At 46.1% G+C, this 19,224-nt stretch overlaps 1 protein-coding gene across 7 annotated transcripts in view; it reads right to left on the bottom strand.

Annotated features, from left to right (window-relative positions):
* The window catches only part of rnf220a (ring finger protein 220a), a 126,954-nt gene extending 108,981 nt beyond the window's left edge, over positions 1 to 17,973 (bottom strand). For all 7 annotated transcript variants that reach the window (XM_062993893.1, XM_062993894.1, XM_062993895.1 and 4 more), the window contains exon 1: positions 17,323 to 17,973. In XM_062993893.1, the coding sequence (XP_062849963.1) occupies positions 17,323 to 17,965 (643 nt within the window). In that variant the 5' untranslated portion in view covers positions 17,966 to 17,973. The remainder of the gene's footprint in view (positions 1 to 17,322) is intronic.
* Positions 17,974 to 19,224: the final 1,251 nt, after the last annotated feature.

Here is a 19,224-nt window from a genome sequence, read left to right as displayed (position 1 = left end):
CAGTTTCTTCTTTATTTATATTTAGCTTCTTCATATTGTTCTGCATATACGAATGAAGATTTCAAAAGAAAATAAAAAATAAAAAAGCGTGATCTCCTCACAGCTCCAGCTGACTGTATCTCTCTTGCTTTCTGGTGCTCTGGTGTCCCTGGTGCCTCTCCCTGTCCAGCCTGCTAAATTATTCACGAGTTGTCCGCCACTATGCTTGATTAAGCTTTAATTTCAGCAAATTACCAGGTGGCAGGAGACCACCCTGATAAATCATACGGCCAGCAACTTGTTTGTCAGAGCTCAGGACGTGCAGCCCTGCCAGGCGGTTTGTGGAATACAGGTGTTTAGATCAGGCAGGGCTGAAGTATGCTATATGATAGGTTAACACATAGATTAGCAGAAAGGTGGTTCTGAGTGTTTGCACTGGGTTGCGTTATAGGTCTCTCTGGTATTTTCCATCAGAACATGCCAGCCCTTGAACTAACAATGCTTCCCCATTCTCTTAATATGATCTCCAGATGGATCCCACAGCCTAAAACACTGTAAATTACATTGTGGTCTCATCAGGGTTGAATAGCGGCTCATTGCTGTGATTTACAGAGTCGTGTGCTTGGAAGCCTGACTCATAGCGTCTACACACACACACTTACCTCCGTAGTGGGAAATTACTCACTAATATATATCATAACGCTTTGGGAAGTGGATACGGATACAATCTGTTCCTTTGGTGACCAAATACTGGTCTGAAAGTTTAAAAGGGCCATCACGGCGCTTTTACATGATCGCTTTCTTTCTTATTATCAAAATACCAACTACAGGTAGTAATTTAGCACTCCAGATAATTACAGCTAATGATCATTTGCACCTCCCGCGTGAGTGCACGCGCCTAATTGCCGTTGATTTATTCGGCAGGAAGATGGTCGCTCTCTTGCGTGCGGTGAGTGGCTCTGTAGCTCATAACCCATTAGCCTGTGTGGCCGAGGCGCGGTTTTATGGCGCTCTCCCCGGGTGATTTGTCCAACACGGCTCTCCCGTAGCGCCAACAATAGGCCGGGATTAACGGGCCCTGTCAGGTTTTTCTTTCCCCCCACCTGAACACACATCTTTCCGATAAAAGCGCCTCCAATTAGCACTGAGGGGGCTTCGCCCGTGCTAACCGCTATCTGTTCTCTTCCACGACGTGGGGTCGAACTGGAAAACAGGGCAGCCATTTTTCTTGCCCCTGGTTCAACAAGGTATAATAATGACCCCCGCACGGTGTGGGAGATATCAGCGTTTTCCCTCGTCGGAGGCTTTCAGATCAGGCAGCAATAGATCTCATTCACAGCCTGCGTTAGCCTTATCTCGGCTCTGCCTCTAATGAGACATAATAAGGGGAATGTTTCGTAGGAACACGCGCTGCTTTTTTTATTTGCTGAAGCGTATCTCATCTCCCTCGCCCTCCCTCTCTGTTTTACCAGCTCCCACTTGGCAGATGAATCATATCTCTTTGTACATATGCTAAAAAACTCGTGTAATTACAGGCAGCCTTAAATAAAACGAGCCTTAAAGCTGTCACTCGAGTCGCGGCTAGATGGGGCGGGCAGCCCACGAACAGGGAGCTGTCATTGTTACAAAGAATTTATTGGAGAAGAGACAGAGAGAGAGAGAGAGAGAGAGAGAGAGAGATAGAGAGAGAGAGCGAGAGAGAGAGAGAGAGAGAGAGAGAGAGAGAGAATAAGTGAGAGAGAATTCGTTTCTCACACGGAGGCGAGCGGCTGCAGTACATCTAGCCAACCTGTGTGAAACCAGAGGAAATAGAACAAAGTATTGTGGGTAAAAAAAAAGTCTGGCAATGTGAAACCAGCAAGGATTTAATACCAGTGCTTAAAATTCTTCACAGCCCAAGACGGCATGATTTGATTTATTTCGGGTTGATTCAGATTGAGTCGATTCAGGAGTTGATTCAGTGCAAATTTGACACTAATCTTAATAAATAGATTATGATTTATAAATAAATAGATATATTCACTATATATATTATATATATATCATATATTATAGATTTTGGTTAACTGATTCATTTTTTTTGTTTTTCATATTATAAATTTGATTTATTTTGGTTTGATTCAAACTGAGTCGATTCAGGAGTTGATTCAGTGCAAATTTGACACGTAATCTTAATAAACAGATGATTAATAAATAATTAGATTCGATGTTATAAATTTCATATATTTCGGTTTGATTCAAAGTGAGTCGATTCAGGAGTTGATTCAGTGCAAATTTGACACGCAATCTTAATAAACAGATGATTAATAAATAACTAGATTTATTCATGAGAATATATAGCTTTTGATTAACTTGTTCATTTTGGTCTAGACTCGTGGGTCTGGTGTACATCTCGAAATAAGCTCAGACTTTACAGGGATTCACACTACACAAATTTACTGATTCACTCAGATCTAGTGGCAATTTAAAGCAGCCAATCTACCTACTGAATGTTTTTTAAAAGGAGGCAAAAGTTCCCAGACGAAGCCCATGTTTAAGGACTTGATTCAGGTTTTCTGGACCATAGACCTGAACTGCCAAAAAAGTATCTGACAGAAGTACTATAGAATCCAGTCCAGACATTTCATACTGTTCTAATATATTACCCAGACGTATTTTGAAGGTAGGTGTGACCTGTCCCCGAGTGTGTACTGTACGTGGGGCGGGTAAGCGTGTGGCCTAGCCTTCCGCTCCTACATCCTGCCAGCTTGATCCTCCCTTCTGGCCGCTGATGTTTCTAATTCATCACCGAGCTGCCCGATTGATCTTATTCTCGCCGGGCCGAGGGAGCCGCTGCTGATTCTGCAGTCCGGCGCGGAGTAGCTGGCGAAAGTGGAGGGGACATTTTTTCATATGTATTAATCAGTGCACGGAGAGCGGCCTCGGCGGTGAAGACAGCTGTGCGAATGCAGAACGAGAGAGTGATACGGAGAAAGAGAAACTGTGTTTGCTGGGTAAGGACTGGAGGTCTCCGAAGGGCTGCTTCTCACGCCTACGAGACCGGCTGATGAATCTAAATGTGTCGGTTTACACACACACTGACAGGCCTGAAGCAGGCACAAAGTTCTATTTCCTAAGTACATACTTATACATTTGTCTACAATATATGCTAAATATGCTAGATAGATAGATAGATAGATAGATAGATAGATAGATAGATAGATAGATAGATGCAGCTGCCTTCCACCAAAATAATTACATAACTAGTTACATATATGGTAATAGATCTATATACATAGTAATATGTACATAATAATAATTATAAGAAGAATGGGAATAGCTAGGTACGTATAATAATAATAATAGAAACAGTATAGGAAGTGCTGTTTCGTACATCCCGACTCGACCCCAGGCCCGTTCCACTAGCGCTCACTTTATGTAGCAGAACACAGAAAACCTGCTGTTTATGCCAGCCGTGCCTGCTCGACAGCTCTCCCGAGGCCCATGACGTTTGATTTGCCTTCATCTACGTAACGTTTCACATTAAATCAAAGCATGAGAAAAATTTACAAGGGGAAGCTGCCCCAGCAGCGGGCAAAAATAAAAAACAAAACGAGCGCTGTGCGGCCGGGTCAGAGCGAAGACACAGATAAAATCCGCTCGGGAAAAAAGGCAATTCACTTAAATAAAAAAAAAATGTAATATATATATATACAGTGTATCACAAAAGTGAGTACACCCCTCACATTTCTGCAAATATTTCATTATATCTTTTCATGGGACAACACTATAGACATGAAACTTGGATATAACTTAGAGTAGTCAGTGTACAGCTTGTATAGCAGTGTAGATTTACTGTCTTCTGAAAATAACTCAACACACAGCTATTAATGTCTAAATGGCTGGCAACATAAGTGAGTACACCCCACAGTGAACATGTCCAAATTGTGCCCAAATGTGTCGTTGTCCCTCCCTGGTGTCATGTGTCAAGGTCCCAGGTGTAAATGGGGAGCAGGGCTGTTAAATTTGGTGTTTTGGGTACAATTCTCTCATACTGGCCACTGGATATTCAACATGGCACCTCATGGCAAAGAACTCTCTGAGGATGTGAGAAATAGAATTGTTGCTCTCCACAAAGATGGCCTGGGCTATAAGAAGATTGCTAACACCCTGAAACTGAGCTACAGCATGGTGGCCAAGGTCATACAGCGGTTTTCCAGGACAGGTTCCACTCGGAACAGGCTTCGCCAGGGTCGACCAAAGAAGTTGAGTCCACGTGTTCGGCGTCATATCCAGAGGTTGGCTTTAAAAAATAGACACATGAGTGCTGCCAGCATTGCTGCAGAGGTTGAAGACGTGGGAGGTCAGCCTGTCAGTGCTCAGACCATACGCCGCACACTGCATCAACTCGGTCTGCATGGTCGTCATCCCAGAAGGAAGCTGACGCACAAGAAAGCCCGCAAACAGTTTGCTGAAGACAAGCAGTCCAAGAACATGGATTACTGGAATGCCCTGTGGTCTGACGAGACCAAGATAAACTTGTTTGGCTCAGATGGTGTCCAGCATGTGTGGCGGCGCCCTGGTGAGAAGTACCAAGACAACTGTATCTTGCCTACAGTCAAGCATGGTGGTGGTAGCATCATGGTCTTGGGCTGCATGAGTGTTGCTGGCACTGGGGAGCTGCAGTTCATTGAGGGAAACATGAATTCCAACATGTACTGTGACATTCTGAAACAGAGCATGATCCCCTCCCTTCGAAAACTGGGCCTCATGGCAGTTTTCCAACAGGATAACGACCCCAAACACAACCTCCAAGATGACAACTGCCTTGCTGAGGAAGCTGAAGGTAAAGGTGATGGACTAAACCCAATTGAGCACCTGTGGCGCATCCTCAAGTGGAAGGTGGAGGAGTTCAAGGTGTCTAACATCCACCAGCTCCGTGATGTCATCATGGAGGAGTGGAAGAGGATTCCAGTAGCAACCTGTGCAGCTCTGGTGAATTCCATGCCCAGGAGGGTTATGGCAGTGCTGGATAATAATGGTGGTCACACAAAATATTGACACTTTGGGCATAATTTGGACATGTTCACTGTGGGGTGTACTCACTTATGTTGCCAGCCATTTAGACATTAATGGCTGTGTGTTGAGTTATTTTCAGAAGACAGTAAATCTACACTGCTATACAAGCTGTACACTGACTACTCTAAGTTATATCCAAGTTTTATTTCTATAGTGTTGTCCCATGAAAAGATATAATAAAATATTTGCAGAAATGTGAGGGGTGTACTCACTTTTGTGATACACTGTATATATATATATAAAAAATAAAGTTTATTTAGCTTAATATCTCGGCTCTGCCATTCAGCCACTGTTGGGACGTTGAGTGCGGCCCCTAACCCTTGTGGATCTGTATATATGACAAATAAAGGCGTTTGTTCTAACTGTAACACCTGTATTCATAAAAACTGCTGTATATAATATCATGTTTTGAGGTGAAACTATTAAGAACATATAATGTATTTAGAAACAGTGTTTTTTATGCCAATGTTTAGTCAAATTTGCCAAAAAACTGACTCATTTGCCACAGACGATTAGCAATTTCTGCCACTATTCATTACTCTTGACTCCTTGATTTGACTCCTGTTCAGGCTTTTAGATTTGACTTGTTTCCTTAAGTTCCCAAACCCATAAATCACAAAACAGTTACATATTTTAGCAAGCATTAACTTTGGTGATTTTTGGTAAAGAAAATATGTCAGTAGACTGAGGGACAGTTCACATTCTAGACCTTGTCAATGCCTTTCCAAACCTTGCACGGACCCAAACGCTTCAAAAGCACGAGCTATTAATTAGAACTCTAAACAGATCCCACAGAGGAAGCTATTTCTGACTGAATGACCATTGACTGAGCAGGGTGGGTAAGGAGGTGCACCAGGAAAAAGAGAGAGGGATAGATAGCTGAGATAGTGGGAATATAAGGGAAGCAGAGTGTGTGTGGTCCGAAACTCGGTGGCTCCTGGGGTGTTCTATAGGGTGTTCCGGTACACCGCGGCCAGAGCAGGGGAAGTGAGAAGTGAGAGGAGGGGCGCAAGGTGGCAAATAAGAAGGCAAGGTGACGAGACATGAAGGAAAGTGCAATGAATTATTCATCGGCCGCTGATGGACAGTCTGAATAAGAAAGAGAGGAAACAGAAAGAGAAGAGGGACAGGTGAAGGGGGGGGGGGCATCGGACGGTAAAAAACAGAAGGCTTTCATCTTGAGCACACATGGCACATGCAGCGACAAGACGAGCCAGACAGTAGATCATGAAAGCGAGGATGTGTGTATGTGCGGAAAGACACATGAAGCACAAAATTTCACATTTGTCTAACCAGAAGCAGGCAGTATTTTTAACCCGGCGGGTCTGCGGGTCAGAGAGTGATGTAGCGTGGGCAGCTTTGAAAGATTCGCTGACAGATATCCAGGTACAGGAACATGTTAAGGGCAGCGGGGCACGGGCGGATGGATCCGGGGCTACTTAAGGCACGCGTGATGAATATTTAACCCTTGTGAAGCAACACTGGTTAATTTGTCAAGGCCGCTGTTTAAATGCCACCATTAGCATGGGCTTCGCTTATTGACACGGAGCGCCGGATGATGGATGCGCCAGGCAGGACACCCCAAAGCAGACAGACCTGCTGATCACGTCACGCTATCGACGGAATGCTATTAGCATACGGTGGCCCGGCACGGAATTGCATTGACACGCCTTAAGACACGCGCATAACATACGATATTGACCATATATGCTAATGCGACTCGCTTGGGTGTCTTAAAAAAGAGCAATTTACCCCAAATACATTTAGAACTAATGGGGATCTATCTCGCCCAGATCATTTTCCAGTTTGGTGGTTGTTAGTTAGCTAATATATAAAGTTGACCCAACGTCACTCAATTGTCACTGTATAATTCAAACTCCGGCACCAAACAATACAAGATTTAGGTGTATGCTAAGTATTTTTTTTATATTTGTAGCTTTTACCAAGGAGGTCAAGCATTAAGAGCTGGATTCAGTGTGATTCAAGAAGGACAATTTGGGAAAAGTGGACATTTTTGTCCCAATTAAATCATCAGACTACTCTACTTCTACTCTACTCTATTATTGTACTACAGTCTTTCCAAAATCCAAAATGTGCACCAATGGACATCAGAAATCTGCTTTTCAGAGAAATCAAGGGGTCAACTGGTCCCGTTCTCCCTTATTCAGGTGAAGCTCCCAAACGTGATCCTAACTGGACAGTCATTTATAACCTCTAAACAAACCATAAGCAAATCGTTTGCCTCAGAGGGGAACAAATCCCATAGAAAAAAGTACATTTGTACTTTACACTTGTGGACACTGCAAAGGTCTTCCCATGCCCAGCACCTGCCCCTTGACCAGTCCAAAACATGCCTGCAGCTGCTCCAGTCACCATTGACAAAACATACAGCCCTTCAGAACGGTCATTTATGTGCATCTTTTTGCTATTCTTGGACTTTATGGTCTATTTTCAAATAATTCGGAAACGAGCGATTGCTTCAAAGCGGGTACAATAACAGGAGGTGGACGGGGGAGAACTCGCTCGCTGGCAGGCCAACAGACGGATCTCGTCCGCCCGTGGCGCATCGCCGCATGAAATACAAACACGCGTGAGCAAACGAGCAGAGGAACATTCTTCTCTGAAGTTCGACTGCAAGTCCGACTGAGAAAACAAGCCCCGCGTCTGCTCTCCAGCCACCCACGCTTCACTTTCTATCCGTCTTCCATCAGGAGGTGAGCGCGGGGCTCGAGTATACGGCCTCACGCGGAGAGACCCGGGCCACGCTCCTCGGACGCTGTTTGTTTGTACGCGCCTGCTTTATTTTGCTTCTCTTTGCTCCACGGGTCCCTCCTCCGGCTCTGAGCGGTCCCCGGTAAACACATGTTAGAGGAGTCATGCATCAAGGGTCCGGGATCAGGCCGCGTTAAAGCCTTCGCTAAGCAAACCGAGCCCACACACGCGCAAACATATGAGAAACGAGCAAACGCCGTGGCGCAGGAAGACACTTATGGGGGGATTCATGCAGTGCTGGTGATACTTTCTCATAAGAGAAGGTCTGAAAGTTAGAAAGCCTGGTGCCTTTTGATTATTTGTCCTCGTTTGATGTTGGTCCGAGAGGCACGGTGGAGACGTGTTGAGCGTCCACCATTACTGTACCCCCCTCCCCGTCTCCCTACTCCGTCTTAGGCAGAGCTTTGGAAAATCAATATACCTCTGAATGGGGGTCAGAGGGGTGTCTGCTCAGAGAGAAGTGACAGATTTGCTCTCTTCTGCTCCAAAGCAAGGGATGCCGGGCATTCTGTTGAGGGGGTGTGATATTATGCAGCCTATATCCAAACAGCACCCGCTGAGCGGTGTGAGCAACAGCTTAACTCCCAAAAGCACACCGACACAGAGAGAAAAGGGGGTCTGGGGAGGTGGGGGCTGCAGATAAAGAGAAATTCCACATCAGCCCACATTTAGCACGTTTAGGTGTCATTTTCGACAGCGGCAATTTTCAGCCGCGCAGCTTTGAAATCGTTCCACGCCGGGTCAGCAAGGCCTCGGGATCCAGAGGCTGAAAACGGCCAGCTGAAAAGAGGCACTTAAAGGCTTTGATAGGGCTAAAGTGGGGCAGGGGAGTCGCTGGTTAAGAAGATTTTACGCCCCCCTGCAAGACAATGCGATCAGACCGAGTAAGGCGTCTTTAATGTAGAGCTAAAATATTTCAACGGGTCAAAGCAATCAAAACAGCAGATCAGAAAACAGCCCGTGTCCGGATGGGAGTAAGGTCGACCCGTGCAACCCTTGTCTTGCCCCCGTTGTTTCAAGGTTTGGCTCAGAATTGTTCATAGAGCGTAAAAACAGCAAAATCTACCAAGAAATCAATTCCAGAAAATTCCCTTTTAATCCCAAGTTAAGTTTTTCTCCACATTTAAAATTCTCTCCGTATGAAGACGTCGAGTATTGACGAACGCTGAAGCCTGGGTAAAATGATAGCCTACACGCCAGGAGTTCGATTCCGACACGTTCTCTGCTGACAGGATAATAGGGCCTCAGATCCATTCTCATGAAATAAAAGCAGAAGTAAAAAGGGAGCGGGAGGAGGGGGGCGAGGCGAGCGCAGCCTGTAATGTATACGGCGTCAGGCATTGATGATTGTAATTATCAAATTGCAGTTTTAAAAGGGCATTGATTGATGTCATTAACTCGGTGAGTGTTTACTGATCGCCGCGTTTGCGCGTCGGCTCACGCCGGGAGCTCGCGCGTCCGCCCCGATTAGAGCCGGCGGAGGAGCGGCCCGTGGGGTGTAGGCTTGAACTCCCACACCTTTAGCTAACTGAGTGTATACTCACACACAATTACGGAGATAATGTGGGCTAATGAGGTGATGCGCCGATTAGCGGGAATATGCGCTTGCTACACACCTGCAGCGTCAAAATACTTGTTAGGAGACCGGTGGTAGCAGAAAGTGGGGGGGTCCTTAAGTGCCACTTTTGACAGGCTGCCATTCTTAAATACAAAAACAGCCACCATAAAAGGTGGAGGGACCTGGGACACTAGGAACCTTTTTTTTTTGGAGGGGGGTGGTTTAGCTCAATATGCTAGCTTTTGTATGTTTTGCTGATCTCCTGAAGCAATATAGCCCATCTCAAGCATTTAATTCAGCTAAGGTAGTAACTGGCAGTTCTTAGGATCGCGTGTGAGCTGTGAGGGGGATTGGCCTGTTCATTTCCACACTGTCTACAGCATTGCTAATAATTATTAAAGCTAAAAATGTATGTCTTTGTATGTCTTGCTGATCTCTTGAAGCAATATAGCCCAGCTAACCCCTATAAATTCAACAAAAACAATAACAAGGCTCACTTAGGGGGTGGGGGTGGCCTGTTAATTTCCACACTGTCTACAGCTTTGCTAATAATGACTAAAGCTCAAAATGTATGGCTTTGTATGTCTTGCTGATCTCTTGAAGCAATAAAGCCCATCCCATGCATTTTTTCAGCTAAGTTAGTTACAGGTAATTCTTAGGATCACTTACAGCTCACCCCTTAAATTCAACAAAAACAATAACAAAGGGCACAAATAGCTACACATTTTTCAGGAGGTATTATATCATGTATTATAACCACCATGAAGTGTCCATGACTGAACAAACATCTGGACCTTGACAGACAGACGATAGTGGAAGTGAAAACAAGCAAGAAAAAGATTTAACATAAGAAGCAGGACTGAAACAGGGAACCGGATCCCTCGTACTTTCTTCCCTTGACTTTCGCTTCTTCCCCTCGCTCCCTCCTCATCTCTCTTTCGCTCGCGACCACACCCGTTAAAACGGAGAGACAGAAAAAACAATGTGGTCACACCTGAGTGACAGACAGCCGACCAGAAAGAAGGAAACGGAGAACGACAGATTCTAGTTTCTACGAGCCAGCTGTAGCTCACTGCCACTCTTTCCAAGCGGCTAACAAGAGACGCCAGAGCTAACACGGGGCAGGCTCAGTGACAGGCGCTGCATTTAAATATGAGCCAGCCGCGCTGAGAGGATGCACAATTAGAATGCAGGATTGGATCAATAGGCGTGCTGACAGATGGATTACTAAGGTAAATAGATGATACATGCCGCTAAATAATTAATCAGGCTGCCGCGAGCACCGCCACAGAGAGTGACGACGAACTAGCAACACTTTCTAATACGAGTCCAGGCCATTGGCATTCTGACACCGAACCTTCGCATAGATCCTTCCGGGCCCTGATATAATAAACGATGATAATGCGCCGCTTAGAATAAAAGCGCGACGTAAGCGTGTTCGGAAACATTTCTTGAATTTAACAACCCCCCTGTTAGCGATCGTGGTTAACCGACGCACCCACAATTTTAAACGTTAGTTCTAAGCAGGTTTCTCAGGCGTGAAAGTACACGGTGTTGTTAAGGAGGAGGTTAAGCAGATGCCTCCAGGACCTGATACTTTCCACTCGGTAATCACTCGTATTAAATAATTCATGTTTAAGGGAAGTAATAAATATATATAATATCGTCGTGTCCTTTAGACGAGGTGGCTTTTTGGAAACAAGTCTGTCACAGAAGACTGAGCTCGCAAACTGAGAGAAGATTAGATTACGTGGATGGGTGGGGTGTGGTGGTGGGTGAAGAAAGAGGAGGAGGGAGCGAAAATAGAACGAGTACAGGCTGCCTGATGTGGGTGGTGGAACAGTCAGCAGTGAGTGGGGTTTCATCCCCTGCCTCTTTAGGACACTCTTGGGGAACCAAATTTTCAGCACATCTGCATTAGACGGGGGTTAGCGAGGGCAGAAAAATGGGGAGGGAGCTCTCTCAGGAAAGCCAGCCAGCTCTCCAGCTCTGAGGTTCTTATTGATGCCGGGACCTACAAGCGGCCCGGAACCGAACCCGCTGGCACGGCCTGAATCGTCCGCGGCCCCCGTGACCTCGGGACGGGATCAAAACAAATCCGACGCTGGCCGCGGGCTTCAAAGGGACTCTGCGGACCAGTTGCTTTTGAAGGCCCTCGCTGGGCTCGCCGCAGGTTCCAAAAAGCTGGGCCATGGGAAAGGATGAGGCTGATGTGTGTTAGTGTGAGAAGAATTCAGCTGCAGCTTGCTTAGGAGATCAGAAATAAATAAATACAATTTTTTGGACCCCCATTCCAGTGTAAAATCATCCTTGCAACAAAAATATATAATCATTATAATTATAATTTCTATTACTGTATTATTACATAACTACCTCTGGGATCCAGGGTTCGAATCCCCAGTGCTATCAACCAGCCGGGCGTCTAGATACAGACATTCTCTCGCCTCTTTGCTCATTTGCTATATTTGTGAATTACTGAATTACAGAGGCTGCTCTTGCTATTTTCAGATCAGTGGTTGACGCCTCGCACCCAGGACCCAGCTGTTTCTCCGCCAGGCCTCGCGCACACATCTCATTTTCCCCTGTTAATTTCCCGAACGCTGGCTGTGTCCAATTCAAGTGAGGCAGCCAACAAAGCGCAGGCAGGAAGTGCTAATCCTTGATGTGCGTCATGCCGCAACAATGGCACAGTCCAGCGCTTCTCGCACACATGCAGCCACGGGCTGGTGCACTGACACCTGCTGTCCCCTGCCACCCGGAGAGAGAGACGGGGGGGATAGAGGGAGGGTGAGAGACATAGGGACAGAATTAAAATCCAGGAGTGTATGTCTCTCTCTCTCTCTGGTGTGGAATGGAATAAGTCTCACAACAGCTGCTGGACAGTCTGGACTTTCCTGAACTAACATCCAGGACAGGGAAGACGTAGGGAACTTGAAGGATTAAAAAGGGCACAAGGCACGGATCAGGGGCCGAGGTTCGGGAGTACAGAGACAGAGAGGAACAGCAGGATATAGGGATGATAGGAGGGACGGAATTGACAGGACAAGCCTTTTAACATCTGGGTAAGCACAGCCGAACGGACGCGGCTCTCCTAATTATTAGAACACTCTTACTGAACTTAACCTCGCCACCAGACTGTGACGGGAGAGAGGGAGCGCGGAGCCGAACGGGAACAGGAAGAGAGGGAGAGAAACGAGGATTTTTGCATGGGTGATAATGTTTTTATTCTCCTGTGGGTTAACTCTTTATCTGCCAAAAAGCTTTTTTGTAATACACAAAGGGAATTTATATAAATATTAATGGCAACATTAATATTAAAATGTGTTTTTTAATTAAGAATTTAATGTAAATCAGCTCACAAATATATCAGAAAAAATGATTTTTTTTTTTTTATACCTGCTATTTTTTAAAATAAAATATAATTAATTAAATAAATAAATACATTTACTGAACAAGACATGGACCATAAACAAGGATTGAACCCACGACCTCGGGACCCATGCTGCTATACTTACACTACATTTGGTTTTCCTCAAAGGTCATTCATATACACCGATCAGGCATAACATTATGACCACCTTCCTAATATTGTGTTGCTCCCCCTTTTGCTGCCAAAACCGTCAAGGCATGGACTCCACTAGACCCCTGATGCTGTGTGCTGTGACCCTGTCGCCGGTTTACCACTGTTCCTTACTTGGACCACTTTTGATAGATACTGACCACTGCAGACACCCCACAAGAGCTACAGTTTTGGAGATGCTCTGATCTGACCCAGTCGTATAGCCATCACAATTTGGCCCTTGTCAAACTCACTCATCAACTTCTCACACATCAACTTTGGGGATAAATTGCTCACTCGCTGCCTGATATATCCCACCCACTAACATGTGCTGTAATGAAGAGATAATCAGTGTTATTCACTTCACCTGTCAGTGGTCATAATGTTATGCCTAGTCTGTGTAGATTTATTTTGTAATTAATAAATTAGATGGACAGAATATAAACATTAAATGCAATATCTTGTATTTATATATTGGTCAATATCGGCTGCTACCTATTTTTATCCGGGCTTGGGACCTGCACTGAGAGCACACTGACAAGTGCACTTACAAATAGCTAGGCTGTTTTGGTCATCCCGACCCTTGGAGATAAAGCGATCATGTTCATGCAGACACCAGACTGGCTGATAGCACCACTGAGATTTGAACTTGGTAACCTGACTTTTGGATTATAGAAGAAGTTCTATACATGAATTGTACATGTTTGCAGAAGTGTTCAATTGTACATGCATTTCTGCCTTTCAAAACCCTTCTCCCGCTCTTTCCCAACAATATATATTTTTATACTTCCAAAGGCTACACAAACACACCAGGACGATCTGCTCTTTGACAGAACCACAAAAAAAGCACTGAGAAAAGAAGCCAGTGTGTTTTAACAGCTGTCAGCACGCGTTGCTCTTCAGAGCGTTGGAAAAGGCGAAGAAGACAGCACAATAACCACACGCTCCCCGACAGATATACGCCGGCGAATCGAAAAACATGAAAACAAGAATCAATCACTGCGACCGAGGAAGCGGAGGAGAGAACGAACGTGAGGAAGAAAAGGAGGCGAGCAAGAGCGCCGGCAAATAATTAAAGGCTTAAAGCCGGTGGCTGACGGGCGACTGCAAAGCAGCGAGGAGACTGCGGATAGATCTACGCCGCTACGGCTGGATGAACGAGTCCCTGCTGGCGTCGTTACTGTAACAATCCACCTCAGATACAAAAGTGCAAACAGACGACGGAATTCATTTAAAAATAGCATCACCTAAATGGACTTGGGTGAACAGATCAGACGGAGATAAAGCATAATTCCAGTTTGGACAGGGGCGCTGAGCGTTAAGTGTGGAGCTGCCCTGTAAATCAGTGGGGGATTTATGGTGACAGGCCCACACAGCTCACTGCTTGGTCACATCAGGAAGGAAGCCTGCGTGGCTGCGTTCTGTTGTCTTAAGGATTTTTCCCCCCCTTGTTTTATTTCGGCTGCTCAGGAAGGCAGCTGCCGTCTGCCTTTCAGCTCATTGCTCGTCCCTTTGCCGTTCCTTTCCGCAGTTTTATCGTTTTCTTTGATCTGTTTTTCTATTCATACCATTACCTTTTAGTTTGTCCCTTTATGCTTTCGGGCTTGAGGATGGGAATTGAATTGGAAGTGACCTGGTCGGGTTCTGTCATGTAAACGTCTGCATGTGTGCTGGTTGAAAAGGCCAGCCATCCATCCATCCTCTAACCAGCTGTTGGACACACATACACACGCACACACACAGGACACCCTGTCTAGGTACTTAGGACTTTTTGGCATCATAGAGCATACTCCCCCAAGTGGAACCCTTTACCAGCATCACATACATGGACCTCGGTACCTAACGGCAAGTGTCGCAATAGTTCTTTGAGTCAAGTGAATCCTAGGATTAATACTTGGAAGCAAGAGACATACTGTATAAATTGACCTATGAGGACAGTAAAGCCTAGGATTTGCATTTCATGGGGGGAACAAGGTGCCAGTCATCCCACATTGAGATTAAGGTTAGGGTTAGTGTCGGTGCTAAGTCTAAATCCATGTCTTACAATACCTTCAAATCAAGATTTCCTGATGAACAATACAGAATACAGATCTGGATTCTTATCTCCATCATGCACACACACACACACACACACACACACACACACACCTAGTAGAGGGACACTACCCCTGACGTGACAGGCAACAGCAAGGTACTCAGTGAAGGGAAACCCAATTTAAGTTGCTTTTGCCAGTGCTGAAGATGCAATTGCATTAGGGTCCATGGTGGGCCTTCGCTTTAATCTAATTAGGTACAGCTCTAAAAAAAAGCGAGTGTGAGAGTAGGAGCAAGAGAGAATGAGAAGCACAGAACTTCCATTCTCTGACTCATTTTCTTCTCTACCCCATTCCCAAGCCAGCGAATCCCTAATCCCCTCTCATATTGCCCCTTATCGCATACTCTGAGCATCAGATTAAAATGCACCGAGAGGCCGGAATTCGACTAGCCACTATCTCGCTGTTAATCTGAGCCCAGACCGAGGCGTCATAATCCAACCACCCAACCGGACACGGTCCCGAATAAACGCTGGCCACGTTTCGGCACAGCAGCCACCCCGTCTTTGACCGGCCGCCTATAGCGCGGCTTCAAATGAGACCCCCTCGGAGGAGAAATTCAAGATGAGATGGTTCCTTTTGTCTGCGGCTCTTCCACCTACTCGTTCTTTCTCCTTCCTCTCTCGTTTCGTTGTCGGGTGTCATTCACAGCCCTCCCTGCCTGTACGCCAGCCTCTTTATCCGATCAGTCTCAGCTCGCTGCCCCTGTCTCTCATCTGTTCGATCAAGGGTGCTTGCATCTCTCCCTTTTTTTTCCTTCTACTCCTTCTTGTCTGGGCTCTCACATCTTGTAACTGTCGCAGCACGGCAAGGGGTATATACACGCACGGATATATGCAAGAAACCTGAAGAACCATTAAAATACCGTGTTGAAGTGGTGTACTTTAGATAAAAAAAAAGAAAAACTGAAGCTACATTATTTACATTTACTTTTTATTCAAAGCAATTTTTATGACCTTAAATTTCAAGCAACTGCTAAAGGGCCCAACGGTGCCAACCTGGCAGTAATACGGCTTAAACCAGGGACCTTCCAATAACCTTGACTGGCACCTTTGTCCAGGACCTTAATTGCTGTGCTACCACTGCCAGTTTCTTACTGTATACAACTTTGTGATGTCACAAGATGAGACAATAAAGACCATTACGCAGCCCCAAGAGACCATAACTGCTCCACTTACCATATAGAAGCACTTTGTAGTTCTACAATTACTGACTGTAGTCCATCTGTTTCTCTGCATGTTTTTTAACCTGCTTTCACCCTGTTCTTTAATGATCAGGACCCACACAGGACCACCATAATACCAAAGCAGGTATTATTAAGGTGGTGGATCATTCTCAGCACTGCAGTGACACTGACATGGTGGTGGTGTGTTAGTGTGTGTCGTGCTGGTATGAGTGGATCAGACACAGCAGCGCTGCCGAAGTCCACTCACGGTCCACTCTATCAGACACTACCTAGTTGGTCCACCTTGTAGATGTAAAGTCAGAGACGATCACTCATCTATTGCTGCTGTGTGAGTTGGTCATCTTCTAGACCTTCGCCAGTGGTCATAGGACGCTGTTGGCTGGATATTGTTGATTGGTGGACTATTCTCACTCCAGCAGTGACAGTGACATTGCTGTGTCTGATCCACTCATACCAGCACAACACACCACCACCATGTCAGTGTCACTGCAGTGCTGAGAATGATCCACCACCCAAATAATACCTACTCTGTAGAGGTCCTGTGAGGGTCCTGACCATTGAAGAACAGCATGAAACAGGGCTAACAAAGCATGCAGAGAAACAGATGGACTACAGTCAGTAATTGTAGAACTACAAAGTGCTTCGATATGGTAAGTGGAGCTGATAAAATGGAAACAACAATTCTTCATCACCTCAAAGCTTCTGTTGTGTATTTGTTCTGTAATTTGTTTTGACTCCCCCCTTTGACTATTCGTAAGGGGAAAATATACACACATTTAAAAATACTTTGATTTTAAAACCAAGACCTGATTGTATTCTGGATTTATAATAAATGAGCAACATTAAACATGCGTAAGTGTTGTAAAACAAAATTGAGCATTAGCTTTCCAAGAACTTTACAGCTTTACCCATGTTGTAAAATGATCGGCGGCACTCGGTACACTGCAATTTAGAACATGTGTTCCTTCAGACACTCAGATTTGTTGAAAAGCTCCCAGGTAATTATCTTCTGAGTCTACTGGCACGGTAAAAGTGCTTGTTTAGAGACTCTTAAATGAACACCGAATGTGTGTGTGGGAGTGTGTGGGTGGCGGTAAAAACCAAAGTGGCTACTCACATCGTTCGATGCGGTCTTCTGGGCTCGACGAGGTCTCGCGATCGGACAGCAGGCCAGAGACGGCGAAGATTTTTCTCCCGATGTCCTCCACAACCTTGAGGGCACCTGGTGAGCCCGAGGGCACGTGGGCACCGAAGTCGTACTCTTTACCCTCTGCGTCGGAGTAGCGCAGGTGCGGCGAGGCCTCTGCCTCCAGGCAGCCCTTGAGGCGCTTTGCCGGAGTGAAAGCTGATTGGTAGGCACCTGCGGCTGACTCGCGCTCTTCTGGAGGCGACGCGAAGGGCCGGAAGGCTCCTACCGCACCGTGGTTTAGGACGCCTATGGATGGCGGGCAGTCCAGGCCAGGTGGGGCGAACTGGTGGTGCAGGTGCAGCAGAGACGGCGCAAAGTCACGGCCCCCGAAGCTGGGCTGCCTGTGGTAGACGGAGGCGAAGGCGTACGAGCCGTTGGCGAACGGGAGGTGTACTTCTTTGTCGGAGATGGACACCGGTGCGCCGAACGGACGTGGCTGCTGGCATGGCGCCAAGGCGTCTCGGCTGGCATCGGCTGTTGACGCGAGCACCATGAGAGCCGGAGATGCGAGAGGCCCGGGCAGGTACGACGAGCTCTCCATCTTGAAGGCGGCCCGGTGGTGAAGGTCCATCTTGGAAGAGTGTGTTAACTGAGGATGGGGTGGAGGGGTGAGCGGAGAGCTCAGTGGGGCAGGGGGAAGGGGTGGAGAGAAAAGAGCGGGGGGGAACGGTATGGGGAGTATGGTGCCGATTAGGTCTGTCCTTCACGATCGGAATTGGTGCCTCTTGCTGGCAAGTACCTTGATCGGGCTCCTCCTGCAAAAGAGAACAAGACAAAGTTAGAACTTGTGCCCGACTTGCTCAGGATCGTCAAGGATCTCATCCAAGTGCCTTGGCTGTACACTAGACTAGTCTGTAAGATGCCCTGTGGCACGGTTAGGCCCTCGGACAAGGAGTGGACTGGAATGGACATGTGGTAAGTCTGGCTGATGACACCTACTGCAAGCCATTTCAAAATGATCCGAGTAACCGAAAACCTTCGTATGCATCTCCTAAAATCCTGTAGCCAACTTTTCCCCCCCTGAAAACTTTTCCCTCCTGCGGATCCGTGGCCAAATCACATATAAGCCTCTTATTCCTCTATCTGCGGTGGCGGTGGAGCGAAGCGGCGTCTGAGGCTGATAAGGCCTCCGTGCGCTGATCAGATAAAAAAAGCAGGCCTCCTGCCACCGATGGGATTCTCATAGCGATAGCATATCTGCCTACCATCTGCACAGGAAATCTGACTGAATGAATAAATTAGTCGCACTTCACCCCTTGACCCTTGTCGCAGTCTAACGGCCCGGGAGCCCCGCGAGGATTAGATGTACCGATTGGCCGAAGTGTGAGTGGATTTAATGATTCACGAGAACTTTTTTTTTGAGGAATCGCGCTCGTGTCGGAGCAGCGCGCATATGCTATTCCAAATCCCGAAGGGGTGACTTGAAGGTGATCTACTATTACAAGGTAAATGGGGAATGGAATTACACGGAATTGGTAATTGATTGTAATGATCCGAACTTAATGTGCTGCTTGAATACCATTAACTGATTATTCTGTAGGCTGAATGCTCTGAGTGTGCTATATATTCATTAAAGCAATATTATCCTCTACGCTCATGCTGACGCCTAAGAGGTTTTTTTGTAAATAACAAATAATTCATGAATCAATTTGTCGTATATATAGCAAAGCACCGGAGCTCTGTTAGAACAAAGCAAAAGCAAAAGTAGCATTTGATCCAAGAAGTGATCCGTCTGGAAAATGCGCCCGGCGTTCTGTGGTAATTCAGACGGACGTGCTTTTATTCTTGTAACACTCCGCACCGCCACAGAGAAGATCAGACGGCATTAAA

This window comes from Trichomycterus rosablanca, chromosome 4 (assembly GCF_030014385.1).
Source record: "Trichomycterus rosablanca isolate fTriRos1 chromosome 4, fTriRos1.hap1, whole genome shotgun sequence".
Classification (NCBI taxonomy): domain Eukaryota; kingdom Metazoa; phylum Chordata; class Actinopteri; order Siluriformes; family Trichomycteridae; genus Trichomycterus; species Trichomycterus rosablanca.
The sequence above is the reverse complement of the archived record's forward strand: the minus strand, read 5'-3'. Positions and strand labels throughout refer to the sequence as shown.